Source organism: Malurus melanocephalus, unplaced genomic scaffold (genome assembly GCF_030028575.1).
Source record: "Malurus melanocephalus ecotype Western Australia unplaced genomic scaffold, MMel_1.1 scaffold_596, whole genome shotgun sequence".
Lineage (NCBI taxonomy): Eukaryota > Metazoa > Chordata > Aves > Passeriformes > Maluridae > Malurus > Malurus melanocephalus.
The window spans coordinates 339890-352170 of NW_026623828.1; the positions used below are offsets into that span (position 1 = coordinate 339890).

General features: G+C 36.2%; 1 protein-coding gene across 1 annotated transcript in view; it reads right to left on the reverse strand.

Annotated features, from left to right (window-relative positions):
• Positions 1–3627: 3627 nt before the first annotated feature.
• The window catches only part of LOC130583539 (protein O-mannosyl-transferase TMTC2-like), a 36949-nt gene continuing 28295 nt past the window's right edge, over positions 3628–12281 (reverse strand). The window contains exon 4 of the mRNA XM_057382973.1: positions 3628–5499. Coding sequence (XP_057238956.1) covers positions 5320–5499 — 180 coding nt within the window. The 3' untranslated portion in view covers positions 3628–5319. The remainder of the gene's footprint in view (positions 5500–12281) is intronic.

The following is a 12281-nucleotide window of genomic DNA, read 5'->3' on the forward strand; positions in this document are numbered from 1 at the left end:
TAATTTTAGTAAGTAAAACAATGTTTTGTTACTGAAACTATATTCAAAATCATTTCAGTATACAGCAAGAGGGAATTATTTAATCTATTTCATTTTAGACCTTCATAGAAGGTGCACTGTGATGTTTCTGCCCTTCTGAAATGGTTTCTCATTTGTAACATTTAAAGCTGTCCAGCTCTAGAACTGTGCTACCACTAAAGAGACAGAGCACAACGACAGAGTAAATAAGATAAAGAATTTATCTTTAAGGGAATGGAGTAACATGAACTTGAAATGTAAATAAAAATGTAACTTTAGAGGTTTTACAATCAAGTGGCATAACTTGAATTACACATTCAGTCTTTCATGAGTGTCATGGTTTAAACCCTGCTGGCAACTAAGCACTTCAGACCTGCTCACTCACGGGATGGCTGATAAACTAGAAAGGTAAAACTTAGAAAAATCATAGGCTGATTAAGAAAAAAAATAATAATTGAAATTTAAATAAATTTAATACTAACACTAATATAAACAAAAATTACAAAAACATGAGAAAATAAAACTCAAGAAAAACAAGTGATACAAGTGAAAAACAATTGCTCACCATAAACAAACCAATTCCCAAATGGTTCCCAAGCAACAGCTGCCCCCTGCTAACCTCCACCCCAGTTTTATTGCTGAGCATGGCGCCATATGTCTGAAACATCCCTGTCGTCAGCTGTCCTGGCTGTGCCCTGTCCCAACTCCTTGTGCGCCCCCAGCCCCACTCTGGTGGGGAGTGTGAGGGGCAGAAAAGGCCTTGACTCTGTGTGARCTCTGCTCAGCAATGGYTGAAACAACCCTGTGACATCAGCACTGCTTCCAGCACAAATCTGAAACACAGCACCATTCTAGCTACGTGAAGAAAATTAACTCTATCCCAGCCAAAACCAGCACAATGGGGAATACATTTAAATGTCTTGAGCTTTATAATACTATGTTCCAAGGCCAGCTTCTCCTGTTGGCAGTGTTTCCTTTCGATTTATTATTATAACAGAAGAACTTACAAGTTTTTACAAGTCTGTATACTGTATAGCTTCGGGGCTTTGTTTTGTGGTTTTTGTTTGGTTTTTTTTTTGTTTTTTTTGTTTTTTTTTAAATTTATTGATACATATGATTTTCCATAGTTTATCCTAGAATAACTTGATCTTGGGGTTCCTCCTTTGTTGTTGGAATAAAGCCTGTCCCTCTACAGATTTCCTAATTTCCCCCAAAATGTCTGCCTGTGCTCCCTGAACCCAATCAGATGTATTCTATTCCTCTAACAAGATTATTCCATTACTGAATCTCAGGGTGATTGAATGTTCAGCATCTGTGTGAAACAAGGCAGGGACTTTACAAATTGCAGGGTCAGTCTAACTAAGGGAGCCKGAATAACATCTGATCATAATTCAGCTGCCAGTGACTTCCTAGATGTGAACTGGAAGCTCTTGCTACCTGCATTCACCACTGTCAGGCAAACTTGCTACGGGAGTGCCTACCACAGAGTCACAAGCCGGATCCAAATGAGCTGCTGTACTTACACAGAATAATTTGGTGTTTTACCTTTACATTGGTAGAAATCCCAGAAGTGACACAGCCATCCATGCCAACTACCAAGAGCAAGTTCATATGGGTCTGTAAAGCAGGACTAAAAGAAATCACCAGAGAGCTGCCGTCTGCCTCCATCAGAAATGGAGATGAAGCAAGCACCTGTTGCCTGAAAGCGTTATTCTTGGAAGAACAGAAAATTGGAAGGACAGCACAAGGGAGACAGAACAGGATCTCATAGAGAAGGGCTAAGGTGCCAAGCAGGAGCTCAAGCCCCTGCTCAGAACCTGTTTCCACAAGGAATGAGAGACATAGTTCAGATGATTCCTTGCATACTCTGCATTCATCACCTGCCATTTATCAAAACCTACTCAGGCAAGCAATGTCTGAAGGTGAGGCCTGACCTTCAGTAAAAATAAGGCATGACAGGTGAATTCACCAAACCCTATCAACGGGACTGGAATGCAACAGAACTAGGAAGGTGTAAGAATATAGGTGCTGCACTCAGCTAAGAAGGCTCTGTCCATACAAGATTAAGACAAAGCCAAAAGGCAAAAGAACCATGTCGTTTCATAATATCTCTGTGCAGGATGGCAGAAGATTTGAAACTCGCCATAGGCAGCATGAGAAAAAGGTGATCTCATGCATGCAAAACCTTCTCTCCAGCTTTTGTAACCAATTACATTTCAGCAACATTGTTACTGACGTCAATGTTTGTATGTCACGATAAAAGTATTTTATAAATGTATTTTATTTCAGCTTTTTTCCTGTAAACTTCAGATAGAATAATCAAATATGATAGTTATCACATCCCTAGGGCTAGATTTAGTGAGTGTAAATAAAAATTGCTTTTAGGAAACTTTTGAAAATAACCACTGAAGTCTATTTGCAACAGAGTGTAGAAGAAAGCCAAATTGTATTTTGTTGTGGTTGTATTTTACCTAAGCAATACAGTTCTCTCGTACATAAAATTAATCAAGACTACTCATTAAATTAGAACAATTAAAAAAACCCAAAGAGTTGTTACAGTAACACAAAGGAATACACAGTGTATTAGTTATCAATGCTTTATTATTGAAAACAAAATTGAAATTCTTTTATCTGGCACATAAACAATTATTTCTACAAAAAGGAAAGCCTACAAATCTGATAATTTATACAAATAACAGTTTTTCAAAAAATAAAATTTTAATTTAGTAAACTTGTCTTGTGCTCTTTTTTTTTTTTAGCACTGTCTGCAATAATCCACCACAAATCCCTGAGCAGTGAGACATATTTTAAACATGTTTTAAATTTATCCCAAAAGAAGAAAGTTATCAAGCCCAGACCTATATTAAAAAAATGTATTCAGGGACATTCTTGGTAGGTTCATGGTAGTCCTTTTTTCTTTCTTTTCTTTTTCTTTGTTGTTTTTTTTTTAAGAAACAAACAAAACCAGTTATCAATGCAAGCATGACACTGTATCATAGGAGTGCTCCCTCTTCCCCCTTTTGTGTAATGAATAAAAGTTACTAAACAAGAATAAGTACAAGTTGAAGGAGACAAATAACCTGGTGAGTGGTTAAGACCAAGAAGCCATCGAAGTTTGATGGCTGTTGAGCAAATAAAGCTGCAGGATACCACAGTTCTATACCAAGCTCAGTTTCAATTACTATCTATTTCTATATCTTTTCCCAGAAAGTCAGTAAAGCAGGAGAATAAGTTCAAGCTACCATTGTATTCTAACAATGGTTTCAGCAATAAAGTAGAAATTCAACTTTTCATCCTTCAATTTTGCTTTTCTAGCAATAATATTATTTGAGAAAAACTTGACACACTCCATAAAACCCAACAATCTTGCCCCTCAGGCCCTTCTGGTGGGCCAGTTGTAAACTTAGCAACTTATGGTATTTTAGTGAGCAAGAAGAAAGTAAAGGAAACACACATTACTACAGTTTTTCTACTATACTGACTTTGAAACAGCTATTCCCCTATCTATTTCAATATAGTTTTAAAATCCAAGTGTAACAGGAGAATGACCAAGAAGGTAGACTATAACTCAAGTGCTCCCTTTCCCATTAGGTATGTACACTAACCACAAAAAAAAAAAAAAATGCAAGGAAAACCAAATACAAGAAATAGAAAGACTTAGAGACTGTTGTGTTAATGGCAGGTAACATTGCTGCAGTCAAGTAATAAATAAATAAATACAGCAAAGTGTTCTTCTCTACATTTTTGTCGGAATGGTGTTCAACAGTTAAAAAGGAATACATAAACTAGGAACCCCAAACCTCTTCTCAGTAATAAAGAGTTTTTAACAGAAGATCCTGAAGAAGCTTCAGTTCAAGGTGCTCTACCATTTCAACATTTTATCTATCATTATGTAAGGAATACTGAAGCAGATACCAAAGGGCTATTAAATGAAATAGTAAATTTTCTTACAGCAATAATACTTATTCCAAAGAAAGAAAGCAGTTAACAAATGGCCTGGGAAAAAATTACTAAAGCTTCATACACTTCGATTTAAAATAAATTATTTTTACATTTAAAATCTGAAGACTAAAACAGTAATGAGATTAAATCATTCTGAAACATAAATAAATTGAACCTCACCAAAAGTGTAGATATTTAACAGCTTTGCTGCTAGCATGTGTCAGAATACAAACAGAATGCTAATATTTTGTTAGAATCTGAATAGGTTTGTTTAAGCACCAACAATGTGAAAAGTAACTGGCAACCACCGTTACTCATTCCTCTTAATCTACACTATGTTAAGCATAATTGAGTCCCTTCAGTTATTTCCTAGCCTCATCAATGTATAACACTCCCTTTCCTCTGAGTTGCTCATGAAGTCTCATTTTAGCATATCCGAACACTAATGTTTTCAAATCTCATTTTAAGTAGTTATTGTAAAATATCATATGTAGAGTCCAACTTAAAAGTTGGACTTACCTGACAGCAAAATAAAGAGAGTTAAACACATTATTCTATAATACCAATTATTTTTTCCAAGATTACAGTCKGACGACACTGATTTGGTATCAGAGCAAATATCATTCTTGCTTGTATTGCTAAATCACAACTCTGGACTTTTTTTTACAAGCTTAATACCACATCTGATGTAGAACACAGATAGTTCCTTGGTGATTCTGTCTACCTCACAGAAATTTGACTCTGTATCTCAAGAAAACTGCACCGTAACAAACTGAAGTAACAGACATATCTCAGTAAACAACTTTGAATTCTGTAATCTAATTATGTGACAGGTTTGAAAAAAAAAATTGGCCATATAAAATGTTAAATGGGTAAGCAAGTGGTTCAAAAGTGAGATACAGCATCATTAAGACAAACTGCAACACACTGAATTTAGTACACATTTTAATGAGTTAGAGTATCAGCCAAATACTTTAACCTACTATTACCACTTTAACTCCCATATGGCTTAGTGTATACTGTGCAATTTTCCCTTTGTATGTCTATGACAGTATACATTTCAAGTATACACCCAACCAAAAGTAAGCAATAAGGGATTTGCAATTGTTTATCAAATATGCYGAAACAACTTCTCTCATCTGTGATTGTTCCAAATATTTTTGTTGTGTAACAAGTCCTTCATGAATACCTCAAAGTCTCCTTTTTTCTATTTATCTAGCAGAATAGCTTCTCCTAGCAGCAATTAGGACCTCTGATCCTTGCCGTCAAGTCCAACCCGTTCTCTGACCTGACAATTGTGTGGAAGTTTCTTGTTCATGGATTTAATCAACTTAAGAAAAAAAAGTTCAGTTTCTATCATCATGTTTTGGATGTTTTCAAACCTTGTTTCTCCATGATGTTCCACAATTTGCGAAGATTGGACTGGGTGATCACATCATCAGGTTTAAGTTGAAGAGCAAGGAGATAGTTTTCTTCAGCCTCTTTCAGTTTACCATTTAGATGGAGAATGGCTCCAAGATTCATTAGGGCAGCCGGATACTGGTATAAGTAAAAGGAAAAAAAAAAAAGGAAGGAGGAATATTAGGAATATTTTCAATTTTTCCTTTTAGATAATCTTCTTTCACTTAACCAAATTATTCCCTTACGTTTGCCAACTTTTCATGGAAGCAATTTAATAATTTAAGCAAATACAGATAACAAGAAGAAGTTTCTGAACAGCTGCTGTGTACTGTGTCCTTTAAACAGGTCAAGCTCTGGTGTCTACATACACAGACTTCTCTCTCTAATGAGGAAACACAGAACTCAGAAAGATTTAAATGTGGTAATGCTGGCGTAACACAGGTTCCAAGAGAAAATTAAAGTAATCCAAGAGTGAATTAGCAACAGGAATTTAATTTTAATCAAACTTATTGCAAATGAAGAGTTTATAATCATTGGGAATAGTTAACACATTGGAACTCATCCCTTTCTTCTCTTTTTCTTAATTGTAACTGGTAGAAAATACAATCTGTCCTCAGATTCTAACGAAGTTCAGGGTATTCTAGGATATCCATTTAGATTCAGGCTGTGGCAATTATTTCTTAATGAATGATTGAATAAAATTAACAATGGTGGAAACAYGTTATTTTAATAACAAAGACGTTAAAATTTTGTAACAAATCCATTTAAAAGCTTCTTATGTTACTAACATTTTTTTCACATTTAGCTAAAATGAAATGCTTAGCTTGCTCTTATTTTTGCATGTCTAGGTATTCCATTATGAAATAATAGGTTCCTCATGATAATAACATGCCTGGTCATTGAAGTTAAGAAATATTACAAGGACAGAAAAGAACATTCATGAAGCTGAAGAGAGCTGTCTAGCCCACCTTTTGGCAAGTACCAAAGGTATCCACACCCTAGTGAGAGCATAGTAAAGGCATTTGTCAAACCAGTACCTTGCATTTTAAAGAAAAGGGGGGGAAAAATACCACACAATGTTCACTATGGTTCTCCCCCTTAGGTCAGTCAAAGTTTCAATGAGCTTCATGAAAACTCCCTTTGGAAATCACGTAGTTTTGCCTCAGAGGGTAAATGTTTCAAGCCACCACTCAACAGAGTTCTGCTCAAAATACAATACTCAAAAAGTGAAGCCACATGGCATATCAGCTTCAGACTACTGTCAAGGGGTGTTGGAATGCTTTACAAGCCCTTCAGTGACAATAACTTCAGGAAAATGATTAGACACTGGAACAGAGAAGCTGTGAATGTCCCATCCTCTGCAGTGTTGAAAGCCAGGCTGAAGGGGACTCTGAGCAACCTCATCTAGGTGCCCCTGCTCATGGCATGGACGTTGAAATTGGATGATCTTCAAGGTCTCTTCCAACTCAAAACATTCAATGATTCTATGAAAGTGTATTAGGTAGAAGGCCAATAAAACATTCACTGTAGTTGGTCTCCAAGACTGATGTGGTAATAGGAAATCATTATGATGAGGAACACTTACCTTTGTTCCAAACCTCTCCATTACAAAGCTAAGCTTATTACTCATCCATTTTAATCAACTTCAACAAAATCCCTATAATTCTAATACCTAAATTTTGTGGTGGAAATGTTTTTCAGATAATTGAAATGTTTTATATCCCATAAATATTGCATACGTTTTCAGCTTTCTTCTTGCGTCTTTTAACCTATTGATATATGCATCACAAAAACTCATAAAGAAATGTAACACATCTCATTTTCAGAACAAATGTCTTCCAGAGTTTCAAAATCAAACAAAACAAAATTAGTACAGCTCTCCTTCTTGTAAACATCACAATGTTAATGCAGTAGAATCTGAAGATGTTTTCGTTAGATTTAATTTTTCTTGCTTTACCCTGACAGATTTTTTCTACCTTCCCTAAGTCAGTTACTTCGTTCTATTGAGAATCAAGCAAACAAAAAAACCCAGCTGGGTTTCATATAGTTTTGCCAGTAAAATACTCTCCAGAAGAAGGGAAAGTAGGCCCCTGAAATATAATCTATGCTAACTCATACTGGCAGCCACATTTTCATAGCTCCACCTTTGAAATGCCAGTCTTGCAAGCTGTTTTATAATGAAATAATATACTCCTTAATTACAGATGTTTTGGGTGCTAATTGATGGTATTAAAGTGAAGAATGCTTTGGAAATCAGCTCCCATGTATAAAGATGACTGTCTAAATATCCCCATATGTAATTTATTTTTAGACTTCAGATTTTTTGAAAGAATTTTCTCAAATCATGTGTAGGAATGTCCATTCCCTCTAGTCATGCTATCTCTTCGTCTACTGAGAGTTCATGAATGAAAGAACTTTCTTCAAGAGCACAGTTATTGACACAGAGCTGCCTTCTCACTTGAATTATGACTACATGTGTATGTTTGCACCGAGACAAAGCTCACAATGGATAAGCACTAAAACAATCTTAAACCTAGAAAAACCCATATAAATAAGACAGAAGTTTAAATGTGCTCAGGGCTAGTTCTACAGCATTCACAAAACCCACTGTGCAGGAAGTAACTCAGTTGTCTCATATGGTTTCCAGAATTCCTCTCCATACCCTTCTGAAAATATGGTGAGTGTATGGCACTAATTAAGTACTCCAAAGAACATCATATATGTAAGACTATGCCTAGCTAAGAAACTCTTCCACCATCATGGCTTTAATTTGATATATCATTCCACAAGAGAAAGCAACAAAAATAAATAAAATTAACAAACTGCATGCCTTTTAACTGAGATTCTCCAGCTTCTACACATCATTCCTGATTTCCTGGAGGCCTAACAAATTCTAGGCCATTAATGTTCTACACAAATATATCCACAGAAAATGTGAACTGATAAATAATTTCAGATAGTACTGAGAGTTCATTCCTACTCCTATACATGTCAAATAAGGAAGTGCCCAGCATTTTGGAAAAACTGCTCCCTAATTTTCTACGGTATCAGTCACCCCAGTATCTTTGGCTTACTGTAACAGTCACAAGAATTTTTTATGTTTGCAAGATTCTACATCAGTGTCATTGCTCTCTGATGGCTATAAAAGATGGTCAGAGGACAAGAGCACAAGAGACATTTGCTACAGTTTTTCTCCACATAGATTGTCTTTTATTAAAGTCAGCTGATAAAACTTTTCTTTACGTTAACAAAGACAGTCAGCAGCTACCACTGCAATAGCATAGGACTTGCAGCATTGTATAACAAATGACACCACCTACTACTTCAGAGACTTGAAAGGAGAAACAGGCCTGCCTTCATTTCCTTCTGGAGACAGATGCTTTACATCAAAAATAGCTGACTGGCATTTCTATTGAGGTTATAAATACTGTCTTTTATGGTCTATTTGGAATTATTCCCTTTATTAGCATTTTATCGTGGTGTGCTTGTTTCCTTAGTTGTTTTTTGGGGGTGGTGGGGGAAAGCACTCATGGGGAGGAGTGGAGAGGAATAACAGAGAAGTTAATGAATAATGAAATAACACAAGGCAAGCATTTAGATGCCTGAGGTGTTCTTGGTTTACATTGATGACAATTTTTTCAAATTTTCCCCAGAGTACCAAAATAAAAGGAGAGCACTGGGCCATGTAAAAATCTTATCACAAAGTCCTCTCTAAAATTACAGAACTACAGAATCTTCAAATAATACAAAAGGATTCTGAGCAGTATGTCAGGATTACACCAATGTAACCACATCCAGTATTGGACTCACAAACAGATTCAATCTTARTGATACAGAAGATGAACTGCCTCCTTGTTTGTCATCTCTGGCTCCACACATAGCAAATGCCACTGCAGAAATACAGTCCCAAACACAAGAAGACAATTTTATTCTTACACGGCCGAAGAAGTAATGGAGAGAGGAGCAAATACACAAACACTTAACCTAGCACCATTATACCTTTTGCATGGCAGACAAGTATGAAAAAATAACAGTCAAAACACAAGCAAGGAAATCAGAAATTGTTTTCCTCAAAGCTCTGCTTACAGATGACCTTCCCTGCTCAACACCACAGAGTTTAGGGCAGCAGATTCTGAGATGAAAGTGCATTTTGTCGATGCTGTGGTACTTAAAAGGAAATTATGGCAATTTTTACTCCAATAGAATCACAAGGACAAGACACTTCTCACCCATTTTAAAAAGTCACTTAAAAGATGTTGCCAAAATCCATCTTGCTCTTAAGGAATTACTGCTGTTTGTGATAATGCATTCTATGAGTTAAGTCCATACTTAAAGAAGGACGCAAAACATCAGTCATAAATGAATATGTAATGACAGCACTTTGAGTTCAAAAAGGGTGAAGAATTCAGACATTTCTCTTTGAGAATTGAAGACACATAGGTGTTACAATGACTGAGTAGTCAAACAGCAGAGTATTTTCTATAGGATGGCTCACTAGGCATGAGAGAAAGACATGGTGGACTGCTGAATCTGATCAGTGACCACTGGATAATATGCTGTCATGACCTTTTTTACCCTCCTACAGTGATGGCAAGAATTTTCTCTTGATCTTTTATTACTTGTATTATTGCTCCAGCACAGCACAGTATCTTCTGAAACAGTGTCTACAGCTCTTTTTTATCACTAAAGATAAATGTGGACAACAGGATCGTTACAGGGGTGCCACTTACTTTTGACAGATGTCACAACTTCTAAGAAAAACCATGACCTTGGAGTTGCTCAAGGTGGAAACATGCTACTTCAAAGCATGGTGTGGACAGAGAAGGTAGAAGGAGGAGCAGGGGATGGACATGCAGCAAGATGTTTGCTGCCAGCTGGATCTTACTCTCCAATGTAATAAACTGACAATACCATAAATTCATCAGTGGCACATGGAAGCAGACCTTTTTATAGGAGTGATCTGGTGTTCCCACATAAACCAAGTGGCAGTTATAGAAAGAGACTCACGTTTCCATGTGGTTCTCTACACTAGAAGGCTTCTAAAGAACTGCTGTTTGTATATGCTGTGTCTGGTATTTTGTCCCAAACTGCACAGGAACCACAAGACACTGATGTCCAGTAAGATGGCTAAGACAACAAGAATAAATAGTCTAGGTACTGATAATTCAATGCAGAAAACATTCTGGATCAAGATGACAAGTCATATGTCAAAATAGTATGGATCAGACAGAATAAAAAAGTTAAAATTCAAAGTTGAAAGGGATTTCCTGTGTCATCATACCATACAGAAAAACATTCAGTTCTGCTGGAAAACAAATAAACAAAAAACCCAGCAGCTTTGCAAGTTCTTAAAATGGAAAAATATTCTGCAACTTTTTCTCTACAACAGTTAAGTACATCACTTACATTGCAAATCTGCTTATGAACAGTTTTAGTATGTATGCTTTGTGTCAACAACAGCTTTCAGCTTAAACAGTTAAGAGGGGAAATGGAGAGGAAAACATTTACCCTGCCAGTACTAATTTGAACACAGAGCACAGCTTCCACTACTGCATGAGTCAGAAATGGACCTAAACATCTCTGCTGCAAAGGGAACCCGTGTCCCTATCCAATTACCTTAAGAATGAGGAACATAAATAGCTATATAAATCTGCATAAAAACAAGCCAAGGCCCCAGAGGGGAGCGGATCCTTGGATTCAGTCATCATCTTTAAGAGCCGTATGTTGTTAACACCCAATAGAGAATAATCTTACCTATTATTTACTAATATGTTATTGAACAGAAAGTGACCTTATTTATTGTACAGCAAACTAACAAATTATTCATTTCCAGGGAAGATGAACAACTTGCAGAAAGAAAAGGACCTCCAAAGAAATAATGAATAAATAAATAGATGAAAAGAAAATAGGAATAAAACAGCTTCTGTTGAACCCTATTTATGTATAGTCTCAGGTTAGGATAATGCATCAAGTTAATATGGCAGAAGAACAGTAAGAGTTAATACCTGGTCACCTTAACACCTGATGATACTACAAATATATTAGGCCATGCTTTTTAAWTTTTTTTTTTATTCTTTTGCATTTGAATATTCTCATCTGGATGCCTAGAGCAGATGACACTTTAACCTGCCTGGTGAAAGCAGGAAATTGTTTGTAGGCATCTACCCTTGTATGTTTTGAAATGTTGGAGACTATCCCATCCCAAAACCTGCAAACTATATGATATGTACATTTAAAGCCAGAATTTAAAAAGTGAAGGAATGGTTTCTCACCATTTTTTTTGCTAATTATGGGTGACAGACGTGAGAGTCTTTACCCACAAGGATACCATGAAATTATTCCATTTGCTTGTAGATTGAGACATTGGCATCATTAAGGAAACCCACTGCTGTGAGTATGAGAAGAGCTCTAAATTTGGCATAGGAAGGAAGCATCAAGCAATCTACTTTGTTTCTCAAATTATCACATCAACAGGGGGCATTTTACTACCAGTGCTCTCAAGCCAGCGGAGACTTTTTTCCTCAACATCATGCTCATCTCAACCTTCAGAGACTGCTGAGCATATTATAAATATAGTTATCCAAAACCAAACAAGCATGTATGGATATATGTTGCATCTTGATGCTGAAAATCCATCTACCATTGGCCTTTATGCAGGTTCAGGGTAGCCAGTGGACACATCGGCAAGTTAACAAAAGCATGTGTTACAGCTCTTAAAGGCTGTGGATCAATAGCTGAAAATATCCCAAAAAAATGCACTTACACTTGTAATTTTTTTGAATTTAGACATTTTTCCCCAATGGTCACGCATCAATTGCTTTGGTTTGTGCTGAAGAAGTCTCCCAGTAATCACTCAGTTTATATGGAAACCGTGATGGACATTTTTAGATAATATACTTGTATTACCATAATAAAAGATA